This window comes from Sciurus vulgaris, assembly GCF_902686455.1.
Source record: "Sciurus vulgaris genome assembly, chromosome: 6".
Lineage (NCBI taxonomy): Eukaryota > Metazoa > Chordata > Mammalia > Rodentia > Sciuridae > Sciurus > Sciurus vulgaris.
Genome location: NC_136466.1, coordinates 53833280 through 53859450, shown reverse-complemented (window position 1 = coordinate 53859450; position 26171 = coordinate 53833280). Strand labels below are relative to the sequence as shown.

General features: G+C 33.0%; 1 protein-coding gene across 16 annotated transcripts in view; it reads right to left on the bottom strand.

Annotated features, from left to right (window-relative positions):
* CSNK1G3 (casein kinase 1 gamma 3) overlaps positions 1–17499 on the bottom strand; it is a 72704-nt gene extending 55205 nt beyond the window's left edge. For 4 of the 16 annotated variants that reach the window (XM_079145812.1, XM_079145801.1, XM_079145813.1 and 1 more), the window contains exons 1-3: positions 15059–17496; positions 6359–6399; positions 688–757 (exon numbers count right to left, since the gene is read on the bottom strand). In XM_079145812.1, coding sequence (XP_079001938.1) covers positions 688–757; positions 6359–6399; positions 15059–15236 — 289 coding nt within the window. In that variant the 5' untranslated portion in view covers positions 15237–17496. Of the gene's footprint in view, positions 1–687; positions 758–6358; positions 6403–6583; positions 6853–7042; positions 7298–9641; positions 12462–15058 lie in introns of those variants that run through there. The other 12 variants (XR_013764790.1, XM_079145810.1, XM_079145811.1 and 9 more) reach the window with 8 other exon arrangements.
* Positions 17500–26171: the final 8672 nt, after the last annotated feature.

The following is a 26171-nucleotide window of genomic DNA, read 5'->3' as shown; positions in this document are numbered from 1 at the left end:
TCTTTAAAAATCTAGATGCCAGAAGTCTGATATCAGTCTCAAGGGGTTGGCAAAGGCAGGCTCTCTTTATAGGCTCCAGGAAATAATCCTCAATGCCTCATCCAAGGAAGACTTCATAGCTACAAGCATTCCCTGGCTTATGGAAACATCACTCTCTCTCTCCCACAAGGTCACCTTGCCCTATTCATTTCTATGTATGTACAATGACTCCACATCTCTCTTATAAGGATGTTTGTGACTGCACTTAGAACTTGCCCAGATAATCCAGAATAATTCTGCCATCTCAAAATTTAATCATGTCTACAAACTCTTCCATATGGTAACATTTATAGATTCCAGGGATTATCATGTGGCTATCTTTAATGGTACATTTTTCAGTCTACTACAAGATCATAAGAAACTTCAATAGCTATAATACTGTCCAAAAGGCTAAGAATATGGAAGCTATATGCATTTTATATTCTCAGTTTTTTTTATAATATTCTCTACCCACGTTAGCACCAATGTAAAAGCTCCAAATTTTCATACTTAAACAAGGGCCTTTAAGACTATAATAAAACAATGCTTACTAAGCATAGCCTTAAGAAATGACTCAATCAAATTCAAAATACTATTCCTTGAATCTCATGAATTACTATCATGCAATTCTACTTTATTTCAAATTTTTTAATTAATATGACACTTTACCTCCAGATCCTAATTGCTTGTAGAATCTGTATTCCAAATGTAGCTGTGGTGCTCTGGATTTCATGGGCTCCTAATCAAAACACAAATAAACAAAGACATTTAAGTTATTAAGAGATCATTAGGCCCCAATTCCAAATACTATAAATATAAAATATAAATTTTGCAGTGAACTCATATTCTACTAGGCACTTTTCTCTAAGATTAGATCTGTATAAAAATCAACACTATGCTGAATGTAAAATAAATTGATACCATCCATAAATGTATAGAAGGTATGTAGCTATTAGATCAAGCATTAGGGAAGTCTATTAAGTTCAACTGTTTGACCCTGAACATTCATGATGAAGGAAATGTTGGCCAGTACACTATTTCTCCCACTCTCAGGAATTAACCTCTGAACTGTGTATTTCTGAAGTAAAAGTTCTAAGTTAAAGTGAAGACAATGAAAAGCATGAGGAGTTGAGGGTGTAGCTCAGTGGTAGAACATGTGCTTAGTATGAATGAATGAGGCCTTGGGTTCAACTCCCAATACCCATTTCCCAAAAAAAAAAAAAAGTAAGAAAAAGCAAAGACAGTAATATGAAAAATGTTGATAGTAACATCTTTTTAAAAAATTTTTACATTGAGCTGAAACTTACATATAATAAAACACAGCTTTTAGGTGATAGATTCATTAGTTTTGTTAACTACATATGCTATAATCAAGACACCAAAGAATCTACAGAACATTTAAATCATCTCTTCCTAAGAGGTATGTTTTTATTTTTATCACCCTTGAGTTGGTTTTGCCTATTATTGGATTTCATCTAAATGATATTATACAGTATATGCTTTATATGCATGTGACAGATGTTTATAAATCAATGTTTTTAAGATCAACCCTATATACATATGCACACACACAGGTAACATGAACAGAAGTAACTAAACTTCTGGATACTACACATAACATTAAATGTGAAAATACCTGCAGGAAAAAGAATTGTGTAATTACACAGAAAATTTAAGCACAAACCAATAGAAAAATATAAAAATGTAACAGATATACAATGTGCTTAAAGCAGTGCCTTCTACATAGTACTCTATTATCTGTAATTCTTCAGATAAAAAATCTAAAAGTACACAATCTTATGATGTATGAAGATGCCCATTTATGGATGGACCTGGAGACTATTATGCTAAGTGAAATAAACCAATCCCAAAACCAAAGACCAAATGATATGTGCATGACCACACACAATAAGGGGGGTGGGGTGACAGAAGTTCATTGGATTAGACAAAGAGGAATGAAGGGAAGGACGGGGATGGGAATAGGAAAGACAACAGAATGAATGGACATAAATTTCCTATGTTCATATATGAATACACTACCAGTGAAACTCCACATCATGTACAACTACTGTTAGATAGTAGTAACTGGATTCTGTTAGAACAGGATCCTAACTAGAATCAGTTATACTCCATGTATGTACAACATGTCAAAATATACTCTACTGTCATGTATATTTAAAAAGAACAAATAAAAAAGATGCCAATTTATGTAATCACATGTGAAATACACTATCCCCTAGGTAAAAATAGAGACCCAGATCTAACTTATTTGAGTCATTTCAACTTGATTCCAGTACTTTAGCAGCAATAAAATTTTATTTTATCACCACATAGCAGAAGTCACTTTACCACGGGGTGACATTTTCATTATTCACACACAACCAGTTGTTATATATGTGCAAACAACAATATCCGAGGTGATAGCCAAAGTCAAATTGAAAACTTATCTGAAAACAAACTATCAACATAAACTAGGGTTATGTTCAGGTATATAAAAAAATATACAGAAATACCAAATTGTGGTCTAAACAATTTATGAAAAATTTTTCTGTCTTTCCAATATATTTTTTGGACGAACTTGAGGTAAGCATGACTAAATACCATACTTCAACCTCAAAATACTAATGGCATAGATCTAAACATATTCCCAGTTACCACCAAGTATTCTGAGTAATTATTATATGTAATGCTGATCACTGTGCTTTTAAAAAATGACAAATTTCTTTAAAGGAGGAAGAAAAACATAATTAAAGGGGTAATTATATGACACAAACTAAAAAGTGATGCTTATATGTATACATAAGAAGACTTAAAGATGACAGAACAAATGTTTACTAAGGCATGAGAAGTATGAAGAAGATAAATAAGTAACAAATCTTAAAAAAAATAGGATCTAGGGTCACTACTTGATAACTGAAAAATTCAGGGAAAAGTATCCTAGAGCACTGGTTCCTGCTTTGACACATGGTTTATGTGCCTAAGCCTAACTGATAAAATGGTGGACACGCAGGACACACTAATTTGAGTGCAGCGGCTCACTACAGGCTGCTGCATCAGTGAAAAAGAATGCAGGCGTTGCCATACTTCTATCCTTGCATGCCACCCCCAATCCCAGTAACATAAAATGTCTAGACTCAAGACCGCTGGCCTAGAACACAGAATGGAAGAATTTCAAAGAAGAAATATCAGTAGTGCCCATTCAGTTACTGTGCAGCTCCTTATCCTGGGCCTCCTCACTGTGATTCATATATAGTAACTCCTCTTATCTGTACTGATTTCATGATCATGAGGAAACTTTTAGTTTCTGTTTTTGTTTTGTTTTGTTGTAGATGGACACATATCTTTATTTTATTTATTTATTTGTATGTGGTGCTGAGGATAGAACCCAGTGCCTCACATGTGCTAGGCAAGTGTATTACCACTGAGCTACAACCTCAGCCCCAACTTTTAGTTTTAATTTGGTTTTCATATAGATCAGCCTACAGAGAGGAAACATTATTTATACTGATTTAGGCACTATGCACCTGTAATAATAAAATACATCATTATAAATTAGAAATTAACCCTGTGGAGTATTTTCATCTCTGAGAACTTAACTGTGAGAACTGTGAACCCAACTCTAAGAAACAGTAACAATCTTACTGTAATGACATAATCAGATTTTATATGATAGGTGGTGGGGGTGTGTAACTCAGTGGTAGAGTGCTGGGCTCAATTTCTGGGACCATAAAATTTAATTAATTAATCAATTAACTAATTAAAATAAGATTTTCTATCATAAGCCAAGGAATAAATTTTGAAACCAAAGTGAACTTATCTAAACAAATGCCACACATCAACCAGCCAGTCTATCCTGATGGTGCCACAGCCTACTGTACATCTTTACTTTTAAGTGAAAATAAACCATACTTGTTGCAGTGAAACTTGGTCTATACTCACAAAGACACATTAAATAGGAGTTTTTCCACTTCATCTCAAAAGTTGTTCTAATTCCTCCCACTTGCCTCTTTCTTCAAAAGACTCTCTTTTATATATTACTTTCACATTACCCTAATAATACAAATTATATCGGCAGAGACAAGGTTGGCAAAGGAGAACAGACTAGAAAAACCAAGCCATGCTAAGCCTCAGGGGAAACTGAGTGGCAGGCCAGATAGAAAAGCAAAATATGTCTTATAAAAATAATTCCTGGGCTGAGGTGATAGCTCAGCTGGTAGAGTGCTTGCCTCACAAGCACAAGGCCCTGAGTTTTATCCCCAGTACTGCAAAAAAAAAAAAAAAAAAAAAAAAAAAAAAAAAAAAAAAAAAATTCCTAGGTCCCAATTCTTCCAAAAGAGATCCATCTTCTGTCATAGTGGGCACACTCAGGACTTCAGAACAGTCCCATGGAGTCAGACAAGGTCATGAATGCCTGTCATCCCAGATACCTGGAAAGCTGAGGTAGGAGGACCATGGATGCAAGGGCAGCCTGGGCAATGTCGAGACCTCTATGTCTCATCACCCTGCAAAAAACTCAACTCAAAATGGATCAAAAACCTATGAATTAGACTGAAGACCCTACACCAAATACAAGAAAAAACAGGCCCAAATCTTCATCATATCAACTTAGCACCAGACTTCCTTAACACAGACTCCCAAGAAATAAAAGCAAGAATCAATAAATGGGATGGATTCAAACTAAAAAGCTTCTTAGCAAAGGAAACAATAATGTGAAGAAAGAGCCTACAGAGTGGGAGAAAATCTTTACCATACACACTTCAGATAGAGCACTAATCTCCAGAATTTATAAAGAACTCAAAAAACTTAACACCAAAAATACAAATAACCCAATCAATAAATGGGTTAAAGAACAGAACAGACACTTCACAGAAGATATACAATCAATCAACAAATACATGAAAAAATATTCAACATCTCTAGTACTTAAGAGAAATACAAATCAAAAAACTACTCTAAGATTTCATCTCACTCCAATCAGAATGGCAATTATCAAAAATACAAGCAACAATAAATGTTGGTAAGGATGTATGGAAAAAGGTACATTTATACACTGCTACTGGAATTGCAAACTGGTACAACTATCTCTGGAAAGCAGTAGGATATTCCTTAGAAAATTTGGAATGGACCAACCATTTGACCGGGCTATCCCACTCCTTGGCCTCTACCCAAAAGACTTAAAATCAGCATACTACAGCAACTTTAGCCACATCAATGTTTACAGAAGCTTAATTCACAATAGCTAAATTATGAAAACAACCTAGGGGCCCTTCAATGGATGAATGGATAAAGAAACCATAGTATATATGCACAATGGGATATTACTCAGTCTTAAAGAAGAATAAAATTATGGCATTTGCAGGTAAATGGATGGAGTTGGAGAATATCATGCTAAACCAAAGGTCAAATGTTTTCTCTGATAATTGGATGCTAATATGTAAGTGGGGGGGAGGGGGGGTTGCCGGAAGGGAAGAATGGAGAATCTTTGGATTTTCTTCAAAAGAATGGAGGAGAATGAAGGGAGGGGAGGGACAGGAGGTAGCAAAGATGGTAAAATGAGGCAAACACCATTACCCTATATACATGTATAATTGGTGTGACTCTACATAATGTATGACCAGAGAAATGAAAAGTTATACTCCATTTGTGCCCAATTAATTGAAATGCATTCTGCTGTCATGTATAACTAAATAGAATTAAAAAAAAAAAAAAAAAAAAAAAACTTCAAGCAACAAGAGAGAGAGAGAGAGAGAGAGAGAGAGAGAGAGAGAAAGAGAGACCCCCCTGTCTCAAACAACAAACAAACCCAGAATAGTCCCATGGAAGCTGGTATTTCCCTGCTTTCATCCACCCACATCAAACATTTCTGAATCCCTAGGAGTCAAAAAATGACCAGCCTTACCTGATTTATAAAATGTCAATAGAAAAAAATTTCAAAAGCTTACTTGAAAGTATATTTTCAAAGAATGTAATTCTGAATACCTAAGGACACATTTGTTTTGTCCAAATGCCTGAATCAGGAATAAAACCCTTGCTTTCTAATTTTTATCTAATTAAAAAAGCTTCCCTAAGTTAAAAATAGGGCCAAAATTTACAACTTCAGTACAGTAAAGTTGCCAAAGTAAAAGGACTTAGTTTGTGAAGCATGAAACACTAACATTCTGCACATGAGCAATCATATACCTGAAGGTCATGATGATGTTAGGATTTTGGTAATGAAAAAAGCTGACATGCATATTATTTTTCCATTTCAAATAAATACCCAAATTATAAACTATATGAAAATAAGACATAATTAAAACATACAAAAGGAAACAATGAAAAGCAAGAAATATGAACTTACCAGTTTAATTGCCACATATTCGTTTGTGTATAAATTTTTCCCTTGAAAAAGAAAAAAAAAAAATGTCAGTTCTGCTATCAATTTTTCCTATATTTTTATTGGTGTATAATGCTTGAACATAATGGTGGGATTTGTTGTTACATATTCATACATGCCTACAATTTGGTCAAAATCATTCCCCTGTATTTCCCTTTTCCCTTCCCTCCTCCCTCTCCCTGGTCCCTTTTCCTCTACTGAGATTCCCCCCACTTTTCAATTCCTTTTTCCTCTTTGGTTTCTACATATGAGAGAAAATGTACAACCACTGACTTTCTGAGTTTGAGTTTCTCTTAACATTATATTCTCAAGTTCTGCCCATTTTACTGCAAATGACAAAATTTCATCCTTCATCATGACTGAACAAGATTCCATTGCTAACAAATTTTTAAAGATATATACATTATACTCAGGGGAAAAAAAGCAAATGATATTTTTTGTCATTTTTTAATATAAAGAATAGAAACATATTCTCACAATTCTGGGGGAAATAATACATTTAAATGAAGTAAAAACCTTTACTTCAACTATTAAGCAAAAACACCTCAATAACAAAAAAAAATATTTTAATTGATCAATTCAATAATATATTTAGCATATCACACAGATTGAGTAGAAAGTGATACTAATAAACATTATCCCACTTACAAAAATAGAAAGATTCTGATTGTGTTGTCATATTGTAAACAATTTTTTTTTGTTTTTGTTTTGCACTGGGGGTTGAACCCAGTGGCGCTTTTCCACTGAGTCACATCCCCTGCCCTCTTTATTTTTTAATTCTGACACAGGGTCCCACTAAGTTGCTTATGGCCTAAGTTGTTGAGGCTGGTTTTGAACTCTCAATCCTCCCGCCTCAGCCTCCCAAGTTACTGGGATTACAGGTGTGCACCACTGCATCCGGCCCTGTAAACAATTTAGAAAGCAATCAATAATCAATGCATGCCAAAGAAATTTTAAAACTATCACTCCTATATAAAAACAGGAATATAAAATTCCTTTCCTACCCACCATCTCATTTTAAAACCGCCATTATTATGTGATATAATTTTATTGGGGCTCATATTTAATCTAATTAATGTATCAAATATATAGAAAAAGATCTATATTAAAAATGCATTGAAACAAGAAAAATATTATTCAGTAACTGGCTCTGAAAAACCTAGTTAACAATGTTTGAGAAAAAATGGTTATTAGAAACTCATGACCAAATTAACTCCAAAAAAAATAAGTTTAAACAAGAAAAAATATTAGTTATCCCAAAATATGGAAGACTTTCTGAGCATAAGATGATGTTTAAAAAAAAAAATCCAAAGGTTTTATCTAGATTTGGTTGCATGAAATATTTTAAACTTCTGAACAATGAAGGTAAATGACAAAATAGAGACTTAATATCATTAACATATAGAGAATTCCAACAAACTATGTAATCTTTGGCATTGGCCATAATCTAGAAAATTTCAATGGGTCAAAATCTGTAGCCTAAGGAAAATACTATGGAGAATTTGGAAATAATAGTAGATGAAAATAATTGATATACAAATTCATGCACACCTTTACGAGTACATTTAAAAGAAAGAAAATAACAAATAGTATCACACATAATTTCTGAATTTCCAATATTTTTTTCAACTAGCATGTGTTACTTTGTAATAAAGAATAGAAAAATGACAGATTTTTTTTTAACTGTGAAAGTAACTGGCCCTAGTCATATCTGCCACTGACTACAGAAGAGGTAATCATGGATTTCCATAGACATAATTTTTCTGCATAATAATCCTAACCTCCTTTCACATTGCAGCTAATGAATGGTAGTAAAATTTTCAAGAAAAATTTCAGTCTTAGATGTATAATACCATCTTACCAGTTTAATTGCCACATATTAGCCACCTCTGTATAACATTTATTCTTACAAGTTCTATAAAACTTTTCTGAATTTTCTGCTCATTGTATAAAAATAAGTAAAAACAAAAAGAAAAACATCCAACATTGGTACTAATGCTGAGTAGCATAAGTATCATAAATTCCAAGTATCTGGTACAAAGGTGGAACTTTATAAACATATCAAAAGTGGTGAAGGTTAAACTCTATTTCAATACTCACTGATTTCCCACAGACATTTTTTAAATATTAGAGAATACTTAATATTCTTAGCCAATACAGCATCTAGATGTCTTCATAAACATTTTTAAGAATGTATTATGTATGAAATTTTAGGTTTCCTCAAGTAAGCTTATAGTGAATAAATGATAAAAGGAGGAATTTAATCTCGAGGAAGTGGCATCTAAATAACAAAAGAACAATTCTGATTTTGAGTTCCAAGACGAAATTTCCATTCCCTGAAGATATTATCTTTTCATAATTATTTTGTATATGTTGCTTATTCACAAGTACAAAGGGAAAAACACATTCATAAGAAGTTACATTAAATACAGATCCCATAGAACCAAAATATAACAAGTATTTCTAAAAGTACTGTTTTTATAGGCTTTTACATAGTCTAGAAGCAACCTTTTAGGTCAGAGCAGAAAGTATTAAATCCTAAAAGTATCATCTGTTTTTGAACATTAGAAATTTTGCTGACCTTTGGTGGGGGGAGGGTCACAGTTAAAAACATTAACAAATATTAAAAAATAATAAAAAAGCATTTTTGTCACCCAGCATAGCCATGGCCTCACATAATTTTTAATCAGTATTTGTTTGCAAGCATGAATAAACAAATGATGCATACAAAGTATGTATCTGTGTACACGGTGTGAATGAGAAGGAGAAAATATGCATATAGAAAGAATCCCATTAAAAGAATGCTCCAAGTAGACTGGTGCTAGTTAATCGATGTTTTAATTCCATTTCAAAAGACATTTCCAGTAGCACTTTCTGTCATATTGAACTTAAAAAGATAATTTTACCAATGTTGTGGTGTTAGGGTAATTATTATGGAAACCTATGCTCTTCAGCAACTTTATAAATGTTTATAACAGGATAACTGAAGTTATCCACCAACACCCATCCTACTCTTTTCATAGTAATAAAATGTCCAAACTTAAGAATGACTGCCCCACTAGAGACTACATTTCCCAACCTCTCTTTTAGTTTAGTGTGGCCATGGGACTAAGTTCTGTGTATCAGTGGACAGCAGGTATGTCACTCCCCACTTCCAGGAATTGATGTGCATATTTCTGGCTCTTTCTTCTAACTTCCTGACTGCCTAGCTCACTGGATGGAAGAAGTCAACAACCACGGCAATCACCTTACACAGACTCCAAAGCCACATATTAAGGAGGCAGACCCCAACAGCTTGGAGTGCTCTCCTCTAATCTGTGTTAAGTGAAAGAAAAAGAAATTATGTGCTTAAATTCATCATATTTTGGGATTTTTTTGTCATAGCATCAAAACCAATTCTTTAGTTATTATGTTTTTTAGGTGTTATAAGATTTATAATGTGCTTTAGTTAGCAACAGAAAAATCAATAAACATACAAATGATGAATTCACCCAAATCTGCCTACATTGCTGCTATATATTGGAAGGCCAGGAGAATTTTCAACAAAACAATTCTCAAACACAAACATTAAAATAAGGGGAACTGAGAGGTTGGGGTTGTGGCTCAGCAGGAGAGTGCTTGCCTAGCATGTGTGAGGCACTGGATTTGCTCCTCAGCACCACATACAAATAAATAAAATAAAGGTATGTGTCCACCTACCAAAAAAAAAAAAAAATTAAAGCTGGGGGGGTAAAAATTATATAGGAACAAGAAGAGAAACAAACATTAATAAAAGAAGTTAAGAAGTTATGAAAAATCCTATGGAAAACTTAATTATATCAAAAGTTACAACAGCTTTTTTCAGATGTAATTCATAAAGCAATATACAACATCCTTGTTCTGTATTCTTTTATATGATAATCTAGTGCAGCCACAATAAAAACACAGGAGAGGATCAGGTAAACAAAGTTCACTACACTCACAAGTCTTAGGGAGTCACACTGTATATGTTGCAGTCATAGGAAAAGCACTAGGCTGGGGTTAGGTGGCAGAAGACAGGAACAAAAGGAGACATTAGCCCAAGGCCTTTATTGGAGTTGTCAGGGGAAAGGCAAGACAAGACAAGGTAAACAAGTTAGAATTGGCTAATCTTCATAATTCCAGTGACTTTTGGGCTTTAGGGGTGTTCTCTACTTGCATGGTCCCTGGCCCTGGATGATTAAAGCAGAGGAATACTGTCTCTTGAGTGTATAGTCCAGATAGAGGAAACAAAGTTGTGGGTTGGTTAGTTTGCATTATCAAAGGCATTATTCTCCCAACTGAGTCCTTTGCTATCTTTAAAAACTGACTAATGCCAGAGGGGCAGACTTTCCTTAGCCAGAAAGGCTTTTAAGAAGTCCAAAAATCACAATACCCAGAAAAATAAAAATTATACAATACAACCCTATATATATATATTGGCTTGCTATGTTTGGTCTCATTCAGAGTCTATGAAAAAATATTTGTAATGGTTTCCATTCACTATCTAAGCTAGAAATACATCTACCAACATACATAATGCAAGCCTTACTACCAACACATAAATGAAACCACAAGTCAGGCACTGTGATAGACAAGCCAGGCACTGGAATCCCAGTGACTTGACAAGGCAGAAATATTTCAAGTTCAGAGTCAACCTGAGCAACTTAGTGAGACCCAGTCTCAAAATACAAACATGAATGGGCCTGGGGTTGTAGCTAAGTGATAGAGTGCCACTAGGTTCAATCCTCAGTACCAAAAGAAAAAACAAAAGAAATTACAAATATTTACCAACTCATCATAAAAGATTAAAAAAAAAAACAAAAAACTGTACTTATGTGGGTATGTTTCCATGTCTTCTATACTGTACCATTTGTCTACCTGTCTATTTTGGTGCCAATACCATGCCATTTTTGTTATTATTGCTCTATAGTAGAGTTTAAGGTCTGGTATTGTGATACCTCCTACATCACTCTTCCTGCCCAGGATTTATTTGGCTATTCTGGGTCTTTTGTTCTTCCAGATGAATTTCATGATTGCTTTTTCTGTTTCTATGCGAAATGTCGTAGGGATTTTAACTGGAATGGCATTAAATCTGTATAGCACCTTTGGAAGTATACCATTTTTATAATATTAATTCTGCCTATCCAAGAACATGGGAGATCTTCCATCTTGGAAAGCAGTATGGAAATTCCCCAGAAAGCTTGGAATGGACCCACCATTTGACCTAGCTATCCCACTCCTCGGTTTATACCCAAAGGACTTAAAATCAGCATACTACAGTGATGCAGCCAAATCAATGTTTATAGCAGCTCAATTCACAATAGCTAGATTGTGGAACAAACCTAGAAGCCCTTTAATTGACGAATGGATAAAGAAACTGTGGCATATATACACAATGGAGTATTACTCAGCCATAAAGAAGAATAAAATTATAGCATTTGCTGGTAAATGGATGAAGCTGGAAAATATCATGCTAAGTGAAATAGGCCAAGCCCAAAAAATCAAAAGTCGAATGTTTTCTCTGATGAGTGCATGACAATATATAATGAGAGGGAAGTGGTGGGGGGAGAGAAGAATGAAGGAACTTTGGATGGTGTAGAGGAAAATGGGGCGGAAGGGGGTGGAGGACAGAAAGATAGTAGAATGAAACAGTATTACCCTATGTATATGTATGATTACATGAATGGTGTGAATCTACATTGTGTACAACCATAGAAATGAAAAGTTGTACCCCATGTGTACAATGAATCAAAATGCAGTCTGTAAAAATAAAAACGATTTCAATAAAAAAATTAAATTAAAAATTCTACTTTTTAAGAACAAGTTGGGCTATGGTAACTGGCCTTCTTGGCTAAAATATACAACTATTTGAGAAATATGAAAAAATGTTTTATAGTCATAATTTGCCCTATGCTTGTCATATTCGGCCTCCATTAATGATGGTATAATTGTAAATAATGTCAAACTTCATTTATTAATTATAAAGGGATTATATCCGAAGAAAATACAGATAAAAATGCTTAACACATTTATTTAAATATAAAAGCTTTTTAATGTATAATGATTTTTTTTTTAAATCTCACGATCATGTTTTTTAAACTAATTACCTGCAAGAATCATTCCTAACAATGAGTAAGATTGCCTCTCCTTGAGGCATTTGGGCATAAAGGGATATTCTGTGTTGTGTATAGGGTTGCAACTCTTTTTTGGTGCCCAAGAGGTCTGAAGCTTTTAATCCTCTATAACATGGGAGACAGTCTTCTACCAAAAAAAAAAAAAAAAAAAAAAAATTATTAACTGTCCAGACCAAAAAATATGACTTATACTTGTTTTCTTATTCAATACCAACCACAAAAAAACTCACTACCAGGAATAATCAAGATGAGCCTTTTGGGCTGGGGAGATAGCTCAACTGGTAGAGCGCTTGCCTTGCAAGCGCAAGGCCCTGAGTTTGATCCCCAGCACGGAGAAAAAAAAAAAAAAAAAGACGAGCCTTTTTTTAAAAAAATATTTTTAGTTGTAGATGGACACAATACCTTTATTTTATTTGTTTTTTATGTGTTCCTGAGGATCGAACCCAGTGCCTCAAACATGGGAGGCAAGCACTTCACCATTGAGTTACAGCTGAGCCCATGATGAGCCTATTTAGTGTGGTTTCCTAAAAAGTACTTTAAGAATCCAAACCGACTTTAAACATTAGAATCTGTTTATCCAAGAAGAGAAAGAATATTGTTTATAACATTTTCTCAACAGAAAAACATTTGGGGATTTGAAGGTAGAAGTAAAATGCCCCTTTAGTAGTTTATGAATAAGGAAGGATACAATTATTGAGCTCTGTTGTATGTGTACACACACACACACACACACACACACATATACATGTATATATATATATATGTTTATATACATACACATAAAACAGACACATGTTTGAAAATATGTAAATATCACACATGTATTTGTACAAAACATACTTACAAATTAGATTAGAGAGATAAATAGATGTACTAAGAAGCCATCTTATTCCTATTCCTGCTTATTCATGGACTGCTTTTTTCAATACATAGTACAGTTTGAGTATATGGTTCATATAGTTTATCATATTGTCCTATATTTGTTTTATGTAAATACACACACACACACACACACACAAAAGGTGTACATAGTATATAAATGTACATGTGTGTATGGTTATCTTGAAATAAATTATATGAAACAAATTTTGCATAAAAATGGCCAAAGAATATTCAAATATAATGCTATTCCTTTTACAATGTCATCTAAATTTAACCCTCACAATAACCTAGAAGTGCAAATAATCCAATTATGAAGTTGAGGAATTTCAGGCCCTTGAGTGGTTAAATGATTGACATGCTCCAAAACGGCAAGAACCATTGTTATATTTTTCCAATGTATTATCATTGTTAAGAATAAATGGATATTGCTTAAAGTTAGACTACAAGGAAATAATTTGGTTTCTTTAACTACACAGAAACAGCTTAAGGATTTTAAATTATTAACATGTTTCAAGAAATAAAAAGTAAAATTCACCCCTTCAAGTATTTGATTCCCTACTAAATGTGAAGGAATCTGCCAGCCACATCATGTTATAGCTATGCACAAAGTATGTCACCGTCTTTTTATTAGCTTGCTTCATCCAAATATTTAATGTACATTAACAACAAAAAACTAATGATATGAAAGAGTCACTACAAATTAGGATGTTTTACAAGATTATAAGAAGTAGTTGAGTAGGTAAACACAACTAGATTTATTTTTAGTAGCAGGGTTGGATCTAAGGAAAATCATGAAGTCAAATTTTTCTTTTAATTCCTAAAGCTCCCATTCTGGGTGATCCATTAACCAGAGTTCTCAATGTACCTCCATACTGACTCTTACATAACCATGCCACAGTCCTTGTTTCTCTTCAATCGCGACAGCTATATCTCTACAGTATTAGGAGATAAAAGACCTAGATTTTGATCCTGAGACTGTCATTAAATTTCTGGATGAAATCTGGCAAGGAACTTTCCCTGAGTTTCAATTTCCCTAAATGTAGAGTTAGAAAGTTCAATTAGATCATCCAAAATTGCCAAATTATGAAAACTTAAGTCAATTCTTTGAGACCCTTGTTAATATGCACTCCTGAGTCCCACCCCAGACATACCTGGGCAGGGGAGAGGGGAGAAAAAGGGTAGAAAGAAAAAAAATTGAATCATGACAATGTAAATTTCATTAGTTTTACACAGTTTCAGTATATTAACTTTCATTTAAATCACATATATGATCTTAAAGTGGTTAGATACTAAATATTTTGAAATATGAAAAAAGAAACTAAATAGTATAGCCCAAAGAACATACTGCAAGGCCTTCCTGGCAGCTCTTTCAGTCTGCTAGTCCTTTGAAGGTTTACTTTCTTGTTTTTTCGATCCTTAAGAAATAAGAAAGGTTAATTTCAAGAAAATATAGACATTCATATTCTAGGAATTCCTTACAAATGAAAATATCAGAACATAAGAAACTTTCAACATCTATATTCTTTAAAACCAACATAATCCAATTAAACAACTAAAAACTTAAATAACTAAATCCTTATTATTAAAAAAGTATCTTTCATTTTTAAAAAAGGTTTCTCACATAATGAAATAAATAAAATAGTCTTACCTAATCGTAATTCTCCAAAATTGCCACATCCAATTTTTTTTCCAACTCTAAAGTTGGGTCCAACCATTAAAACTCCAGATGATGAAGACCCAGTTCCTCGAGTGTTGTGCCCTGATCGACCACTAGGTCGTGCCATTCTATCATCTGATTTGTCCTTGTCTTTCTTTTTATTATCCATATCAAGTTTGCGGTACTCCACTTTGAATTCTTTAATCAAGACAAGCACGCTGAAATAGGGTATTGTGAGAACAGGTACATCACTAGGTAACTGTACCAGGTGGGTAATGTTAACATTCAAATTGCAGTAGGTAGTCAATCAACTGGAGCGTGTTCATCCCATTCGTAAAATTTTTCTCAGTTGTCTTTTCAGCAAAACATGTCTTCAAAATTATATTCTCAGTGATGTGAGTTGATATTTGATGGACAGCTAGAACATTAAGAAAAGAAAATTAGTCAACTAATAAAATTTTAAAATATGTGTTTGGGATATAAATAACACAACAACCACTTAGGTAATGATGTGTTGCTATTTGTTGATGCCCACTAAAATCACAGTACATTCCCCTAAATTAATTATAATCCTTTATTTCCATACTTTAATACCAAAAAGATCACAAAAACAAAAAACAACAAAGAAATCAGGGATCCAGTTACATTTTAAAAATTAAAAAGGAGCAAAAGATATTGTTTGACAAAGCAATAAACATTCACTAACTGAGACCTTTCAACTTAAAATCACCTCAATCAGGGAAAAAAAAAAATTTTTTAATTAAAAAATTCCAGGAAATTAATTAAGCTTTTCTATTTAAAAGAAGAAAGGCAGAACACATTTTGAAGATCAGTAAAATATCTTAATAAAAATATCTTCCCTGTGTTCGTACACAATAATTTCAGTCTTCAAATACATATTCTCATTTGTTCTTCATTTATTCAAATATTGTTACCGCTTATATAAAGGAAAAGAACATATGACCAATAATACAGAAACATTCATGCTATTTCTCAAGCAAAACATTTGTAAATAACATTTGAACCAGTTCTTAAAATGGCATACACCTGTAATCCCAGTGGCTATGGAGGCTGAAGCAGGAGAATCTTGAGCTCAATGCCAGCCTCAGCAACTTAGGCCCCAAGCAACTCAGCAAGACCTTGTCTCTAAATAAAATATTAAAAAGGGCTGAGGACATGATTCAGTGGTTAAACGCACCTGGGTTCAATCCGTGGTACCAAATATATATTCATTTATTTATTAATATATGCAGAAATTTAGTAACAGTTATTTCACAAGGTTAAGAAATGATAATAAGCATTAACCTTGCAAAATGGAGAAGTCAGATATTTTTGAAAGAAAACACTAAACCAAAAAACAACAACAACAAAAAAATGTTCAAGGCTTTTGGAAGATTCTGTCCCATTCATCTTACTTAGGAATTTCGGTCATCAAACGTACCTCAATTCTATGGTAAATCTGCAACCTTACCACATGATCTCCCTACTTTTGTCTAAACAATTGGAGAGGTCTTCTATTGTTTCTAATTAAAAAAAGGTTTTGATTTCAAAAGATAGTCACCAATAAAAAACTAGGACCAATACCAAGGACTAATTTCTATTTCTGAAATTATAATGTAACCGTAACAAAAACTGAAACAAAAGTATTATCCAGTAAATTTTCAGCAACCCCCCCAAATTCGTAGTAAGTCCTAAATATCTTTTTTTGATGTTTTGTTTTGTTTGCCATACTTTATTTGTAACTGAAACTTAAAACTGTTTTCTACATGTAAAACTGAATGAGACCTCTGCTTCCAGCCGTAACACTTTAACTGATATTAAACAATCCCTGTTGTAAGCAACTTTAGCTGGACAAAACATAGGAAGGATCTATTTTCAGGCATCAGCTCAGGCAGTGGAAAAAAGTTCCATCTTTACCCAAGTTGCCTACAGACAATTTCCTGAACACAAAGCAAGGAGGTAAAGCTTAGCACACAGGATCACAGAAGAGTTTGGAGTGGTTGGAGTGGAATTTGCAGGACATGGTATCAAAAAGTGAGAGAATTTCACAGTATGGCAGAATGCTAGGCTACACATGCATGCAGGAATATTTTGAAACTCCTAGAAGAAAATCGCTATGACAACGTTAAAGGAAGAATAGAAATGAGGCTACACAGTACTGTCCTTTCATGGTATTAATTTTCAATAAAGACATAAAAATCATATAAATATGTATGAGAAAATTAAGGAAAGAAAACAAAACTAAAGGGAAAAAACCATAGTAAAAACTTTTAACACCATTCTTTTAGTAATTGATAAAAGACAAAAATATCAGTATGTATACAGACCTAAATATCATCAATTACCTTGAACTGACATTTATAAAATATCCAAAACTGCAGAATAAAATTTCATTTTAATGTTCACCAAGAAAGATCATATACAGACTCAAATAACTAAGATATTGGAGTATATTTGATAAAAACAGAATTAAATTAGAAATCAATAACAATATGATATCTAGAAAATCTCCAAGTATTCGAAAATTAAGCATACTTTTTCATAAGCTGAAAAAGAAATCACAAAGGAAAAATGGAAACAATTCTAACAGAATAATTAAAAAAAGGTAACATTAAAGTTTATAGTATGCAGCCAAAGCAGTGCTTAGAGGGAAATTAGAAGCTTTAAAGCTAATATTAGGACGGAAGTAGTTTTTAATCAACACCTAGGTTTTCTCTAAGAAGCTAGAAAAAAGCAAACAAGATGTAAGTTGAAATATTTTAACACTATTATTAATAGCCCATCGACTTATAAGAAAATATAATCTTAATGAGTGAAAACAGAAATTCTCAACAGATAACAGAAATACCAAACCCTAAAAAAAATAATAAAATTGAAACCATTTGTTATAGTTCAGGTCTGAAATGTCGCACAGAGGCTCACGTGTTTGAAGGCTTAGTCCCCAGTTACACCAATGTTCAGAGTTGGTCTCTGGATCAACAGGCTCTGATCTCATCACGAATAGAACCCACTGACAGGTTCATAACTAAATGGACTATTGAAAGATGGTGGCAACTGTAGGAGATAGGGTCCAGTTGAAGGAAGGAGGTCTGGGGGGGCATGCTCTGGTAGAGTAAATCTTGTCCCTGACCCTTCCCCACCTTTCTTTCTCTCTGCTGAGAGAAACCACTGAGGTGACCAGTTGTGTTCCACCCCATGCTCCCTGACATAATGTTCTGCCTCACCATAAGTCCACAACAATGACACCAAGTGACCACAGACTGAAACCTCTGAAATCATGAACCAAAATAAATCTTTCCTCCTTCAAGCTGATTTTCTATGGTATATTGTCACAGTAATAAAAAGTTAACACACCCTAGAATTAAAAGGATCACATCTGAAATACTTCACTGGATACACACAACAACATGAGAGATAAAGCAGAAGAAAGTGTCAATGAACCTGAAGATTCAGAGAAAACTCCCCAAAGAGCAAAATCGATAAAACTGAAAACAGGTCACAAAAAGAGAAAATAAAGCCACAAAAGTATCCTTTAGAAGAAGGTGAATAAAACTGGTAACTACCAGCAAAAATGATCAAGAATAAAAAGAATATACAAGTTACCAATAACAATGATGAAAGAAGAGATATCAAAAAGATCCTACAAATTATAATAAAATAATAAATGGTTATTATGGCCACCAAATTTGATAACTTGGCTGAAATAGACAAATCAAGATCAAACAAAATATCAATAGATCTGTATCTATTTAAAAAATCTACTTTTTAAATCCCATAGAAATGGCTTAATTGGTGAATTCTATCAAATATTTAAGGAAAAAATACTATTTTTACAAAACTCTTTCAGAATCACAGGAATAATCAATTTACTTTGTGAAGTTGGCACAACCCTAATACAAAAGCCTGATAAAAACACTTCAAGCAAAGAAACCTAGATCAGTATTTCTCATGAGCAGATACAAAAATTCTTCACAAAATAAAGCAAATAATAAAGTTACATAAATAATAATCAGAGTTGAATACTAGAAATCAATTCACCAAGTTAACATTAAAAAGAGGAAACCTATATGATCATAGACAAAAACACTATACTTCACAAAACACTTCAATAGACAAAATACTATATTTGACAAAATTCAACCCAGCAGTGACCAAAACTTTTACATAATCCAGAAAGAGAATCAAATGTTCAGTCTAATAAAAGGAACCTACACAAAGTTGCCTACAGTTAATAATAAGTCATACTAAATAGTAAAGCAATGAACTCTTTTCCTCACAACACTGGGACAAAAACCACAAGATTGTTTGCTCTCGTATTTTCTGTTCTACATTGTATTGAAGAACAACTAGCCAGTATGATAAGGCCAGAAAAAGATATAAAAGGCATAAAAGAGAAGAGAGGAAATGGTTAACATCATTATTCATAGACATGATTGTGTGTGTATAAAGTTTTATCAATAGAAACAAATGTTGCTAGAAAAAAATAAATAAATCTACTGATTGCAAGAATCTAGGTTATTGTACAGCCTTCACTGAATTCTATACACTTAGTCACATGAAAAATAAATTTTGGGGGAAAATCATTTCAAATAGCATTTTAAAATATCAAAAAAATTCTAACAAAAATTCTAACAAAACAAGTACACTGAAAACCCAAATCACTGCTGAGAGAAATTAAAAAGATATGGCAAGAAATATAAAAAATGGTTTGGAAAACTCAATACTGTTAAGATGTCCATTTTCCCCAAATCAATCAACAGATTGAACACAATACCAAATAATATACCAGAAGACTTTTTTTTTCTTCATTGATAAACAGGTCCTAAAATTGAGGTGGCAAGGAAGAATCCAGAATAAACAAACATTCCCATAAAACCAAAAGCAAAGTCAGAGGACATACACTACCTAATTTCAAGACTTACTAGAGAACAACAGTAATAAAGGCAATGTGGAATTGCCACAAAAATAGGAAAATAGATGAATGAAACAACAGAGTCCAGAAATAGATCCACACATATACAGTCAATTGATTTTTCACTATGACACCAGTCAATTCAATAGTGACAAGAAAGAATTTTTAACAAAGAGTGCCAGAACAACCACATATTCTATCAAAGGGAAAAATTAATTTAAACCCTACATTATCCCATGAATGAATGATTTGAAATGGATCACAGATCTAAACACAAACAGAACCATAATGGGACTATCTTTGTGATCTTGAGGTAAACAAAAATTTCTCAGAAGACACAAAAGCACTACTCATAAAATAAAAAATGGAGTAAGTAGAATTTCATCAAAACCTAAAATCTTTACTCATGAAAAGATAGCTAAGAAAATGAATAGAAACACCAAAGATGGGAGAAATTGCTGGATATATTTAAGAGTATGTCTAAGTATTTTGAAACTGAATAATAAGATACACTCAATTATTAAAGATGCAAAAGATTTAAAGAGTTTTCACAAAGTACACACACAAACAGACAATAAACATATTACTACTTACCTTAAAAATACAAATTAAAACTGTAATATCTTTTCACATCCATTAAAATGGCTAACATTTAAAAGACTGACAATATCAAGTTCTGTCAAGAATGAACAACTAGAACTCTCATTAATTACTGGTGGAAGTATAAAATGGGATGACTTTGAAACAAAGTTTGATAGTGTCTTATAAAGTAAAATATACATTTGTATCCTATGATCTATCAATGCCACCATTAGGTATCTACACAAGATAATAAAAACATGTTTACAGAAAGATTTGCTATTTGTTAATAGCAGCCTTTTATCTAATAGCCATAAGATGGAAATAAACTGTCAATTAAAAGAAGAAGAGATAAGCAAATTGGTATATTCATGCAATAGAATTCTATTCAGTCAGCATTACAAATGAATGAACTACTGATACATGCAACAATATGATGCACCAGAAAGACTGAAAGAGAACAGGCACAAATGAGTATGATTCTAACTACATGAAGTTCCAGAATCAGCAAAACGAAGCTGTGGTGGTTGGCAGAAATCAGATCAGTGGTAAACAAGGGTAGTGAGAAGTTTGGAAAGTGGCATGAAAGAAACTTCTGGGAAAGGAAATGTAATAATCTTAATTGGGAAGGGAATTATATGGATATATACACATTTGTCATAATGTAAAAAAAGTTGCATTTCAATTCTATGCATTGAATTACATGCAAATTATGCTTAAAATGTGATTTTTAAAAATAAATACCCATTCATACATGTAAAACTGAACACCAAACACCAGGTGTGTGGCACACACCTGTAACCTCAGAGGCTCAGGAGGCTGAGTCAGGAGGATCACAATTTAACAAGGTCCCAAGCTACTCAGCAAGATCCTGTCTATAAATAAAATATAAAAAAGGGCTGGGGATGGGATGTGGCTCAGTGGCTAAGCACCCCTGGGTTCAATCCCCAGTACCAAAAAAAAAAAAACCTGAATGCTGTATCTCAAAGTGCACCAGATCTTTACTATAAAATTTAATCTAAAAATGCAGCTTTTTTTTTAAAGTGGATGATCATATCAGTATTCTAATTTAGATTTTAAAACAAAGAACTCCTTTACTTTTTAATTTAGAAGAAAATAATTTTCTGCTGGTGAATTTTCACATTATTTTCATAGCTTTTCATTTATACTTAATTAATTAAATATCAAAAAGCATATTCTACATATAACGAAAATTCAAATAACACAAATGAAGTAAATATATTTCTTGGGATGCCCACCCCCATGTCCCTCAACTCACCCCTTCTCAGAGGTAACCATTACTTTCAGTTTGGTTTATATGGTCCAGACCTTTTTTGTAATGTTTGTGTATGCATATAGTTACATGTAGATATGCTTGTAGGTTAGATGGTTTTACATAAGAGGTTCATAAAAAGCCTGTGAAGAACCAAAACTGCCCCCACAATAGAAACAGTATTTAAGAGCCTACCAAAAAATTGAAGAACACGTGGTCCTTCCCTTTCATATCCTATGCTTCTACCCAACATGAGCCAACATGAACAAGGGGCAGCAGAACAAGTTGGATAAAGAAGAGTTAAGAAACAGCCCCAAATTCCCTTCCCTAAAACAAGGGCCCAGGGCCCAGAGTGAACTTTGAAACTGGGAAGTGGAGAGAAAAAGGCAGGAAGAAGTGATAAATTACCTTAAAACTGAATCTCAAAAATGAAATAAGTCATCTTAATGCCTGAAAGTGAATTCACTGCCAAAGCTGAACTATTCTTATAAATATACATGGCAAGAAATCAATGGAATTTGGGCATGGAAGGGAGGAAAATCAAGGCATATATATGACAATAGTGGTTAATGAGAAATTTAAGTCATTTTCTATTTTACTCCATTCAGTTCAGCACATTCAGTTAACTATTTAAAAACTAGTAATAGGTATTTTTATTTTAAAAAATGTTTAACAAATTAGATTTTTAATTAAAACATTTTTTATGAAGAGTCTCAAATAATGCTAGTACTTTCCCTATCACAGTATCTACCAAACAGTATTACTTCATGTTTGTACATAATAGTGGTCAGCAAAGTATGACCTGTAGGCTCACTCCTGCACATTTCCTATGTTTGTACAGCATTGAACCTAAGAGTGGTCTTCATATTTTTACATAGTTGGAAAAAATAAGATTAATACTATTTTGTGACATGTGGAAATTATAAGACATTTAAATTTTAGTGTTCATCAATAAAGCTATATAGGAATGAAGTCTTGCTGATAAATTTATGTGTGGTTATGGCTTTTTTCATTCTACAAGTGTAGAACTGAGTAGTTATGACAAATCATATGTGGTGCTCTTATCACCTCACACTGCTACTCAGAGCACTATAAATTACAATGGCACAGTTATAACTTGACAGTGTTTATAGTGGCGTACATATCACCACATCACACTGTATTTATTTTATTACAAGTGCAAACCCATCATGTCAAAACCAGAAGAGAAAAGTGGTCTTTTGACTATCATGATCTTAAGGCATAGTGAGGTGTGGCTTGTTATCAAATTAGATGGGAAAGCCTGTTTTCTTCACAAAAACAACTATGCCAAAGAATGTAATATACTTGAACATGAATGAACATATTAGTTCCAATGCTGTGTAACAATTTACTACAAACTCAGAAATTTAAAACAATACACATTTATCATAGTCTCCATAGATGAGAAACCTGGGCACAGTTTAGCTGAGTCATCTGCTCAGGCTGCAGTCAAGCTACTGGCTAGGGCTCATTCTCAGTAGGTGGCTCAAAGTGGGAAAATATTCTCTTCCAATCTCCTTCAGATTGTAGACAGAATTCATATCCTTGCAGGAATGTATAACTGAGCTTTCTAGCTTTTTACTGGCTATCAAAGGCAACCCTCAGTTTTCAGAGGTTGCCTACAGTTTCTAGCAGTTTCCTAAAGTTCCTGTCATGTGGGCTTCTCCAACATGGCTACTCTAAGACTGAGTCTTATCAGGGTAACATAATCTTTTTTCATACTCAAATCCCAAGTTTTATACCCTGCTCCAGTTCTTTCAGAACTTGGGATCCTTCCAGACCTCTTTGATATTGCTTGCCTGTCTATGTACTAGAAAGAGCACAGGAATACACAAAATAAGTCTTAGAATATCAATTTAGCTACTAACTTGGGCAAGATACTTAATCTGCCTAAACTGATTTTACTAGTCATAAGATAGGAGAATTAGACAGGAGATTTCTAAAGATACTTTTATACTATGTACATTATAATTGCCTGTTGAATTTGATGATAAGCACTCCATTATATGTAACTTTATGACCCCTAAATCTAGCAGACTTTCTGAAACCTATATATATATATATATATATATATATATATATATAGGTTTATATATATATATAAATCATTGTATTAGTTCTTTCTATTTCTAAACACTTATAGTTAGTAAGTCTCTTTCATGTACGGAACTTTAAGAAATTCATGAAGAAAAAAGACAACTAAGCAAAGAGAACAGTAAAGGAAATCCAAACATTTTACCCAAAAAAACTAACTTATCCCTTGATTCATCATTATGAACTGACAATCAAGGATCACTAGATCTATGCGGAAAGCTAACAATATGCAAGAAAAATACCCCCATAAAATAGAAGGGGAAAAAAACCTGAGGGAAGCAGATTCAAAGAACAGAAGAGAACTTCAGAAACAAACACATAAATTAAACTAAATTAAATTAAAATTAGCTCCTCAGAGAATTCTGAGAAGTACAATAGCACATAGAGTACAAAAAAGATGATACAGTAAATGGAATAATAAAAGATAAAATGGAATAATCCTAATATGCAAAGCAAAAAAATACATTTTTCAAAAGGAAAAAAGACAAAAACAATTCAGTACTTTGAATTTCCAACTAATAATAGATATTAAGAGGGAAGATGGATCAAATTAAGGAAAAGAAATCATGAAAGAAAATTCTCCTGAGCAGGAGAAAAAAGAGACTACAGAATTCTAAGCAAAAAAGAAAAGGAAACCTAGAGAAAAGGACATAAATTTTACCAATCAAAACAGTGTAACAGTAACAGTACAATTAACAGACATTTAGCTGTTAATAGGACATAGATAAAGTATAGGTAGGATAGGGCAAGAATATCTTTATCTTGCATAGTACCAAGTTAAGAGAGAATATAAAAATTTACGACCACCAGAAAGAGGTAAAAGAACACTGTTTAAAGTGTCAAAGGAAAGTAACTACCCAATCATTTAAAGACAAAAGATGAAATGGGAGAATGTGAGCTAAAATCTCATCATTAAAAGATAATTGATTGGGGGCTGGAGTTGTGGCTCAGTGGTAGAAAACCTAACATGTGTGAGGCACTGGGTTCAATCCTCAGCACTGCATATAAATAAATAAAATAAAGGTCCATCAAAAACAAAAATATTTTTTAAAAAGATAATTGATTAAAGATACTGAAAATATGTTAGATCTAACATATTATCAAAGAGAAAAGTAAGCTTATATGATTTAGAATTATGGAAATAACTACCCTAAGTATTTTAAAACAACTTTTTAAAACTGGGTGTATCTACTGAAAAAAATCATAGATTGGAAATATGAGGCAAGAGACTATTGCTCATGTATCTTTCTGTGTATTATTTTAATTTCTCCCATATATAGGTATTAACTTAATAAATACATTAATGCTACTATCAACAGGTAACTTTCAACCTAAAAATATCTTTAAAATACTGTCAAAACTTGATATTTCAAATGACTCAGCAGTAAAATATTAAGCACCTCTACAAATCAGTCTTTGTTCTTATTATTGTTTGCTTACTTTGAATAATAAATGGAGTCCAGTCATAGGGAAGTCAATTGTGGAATTCTTAACCTACCATGACTCTCTACCCAACCCTGGGCATTTTAAGAATAGATCCACAGATTTTAAAGGATAAAATCATGCCAGCACAATGGCAAGTTTACCTGTAATCCCAGCAACTCAGGAGGCTAAGGCAAAAGGATTGCAAGTTTGAGGTCAGCCATAGCAACATAGCGAGGCCCTAAGCAAATTAGTGAGACCCTGTCTCAAAAAAGTAAAAGGGCTGGGGATATAACTGAGTGATAAAGCACCACTGGGTTCAATTCCCAGTACCAAAAAAAAAAAAAAAAAAAAAACAAGGAAAAAGGATTTCATGATCCAAGAAAGTTAAGAAAAACTGAAAAGTATACTGTTATTTTCTCACTAAATTGCTTTATAAATACATTCTCAGAATTAGAGCTAGAAATACAGCTCAGTGGTACAGTATTTGCCTAGCATGCACAAGGCCCCGGATTTGATCCCCAGTATAACAATAAATAAATGAATAAATAATGCATTCTTAGAAAAAATATATCCTTAAAACTAGGTAACATTTGTATTTTATTTATTTAAAATTCAACTTTATTTTTCAAAAGAGAAGTTTTTAGAGTCATATAAAACAAACACACCAAAAAAAGGATTAAAAAACAAATGTAAGAAATAGGAGGCAGCTAGGGGTATGGCTCAATGGTAGAGCATTTGCCTAGCATGTGTGAGGCACTGGGTTCAATTCTCAGCACCACATATAAGTAAATGAATAAAAA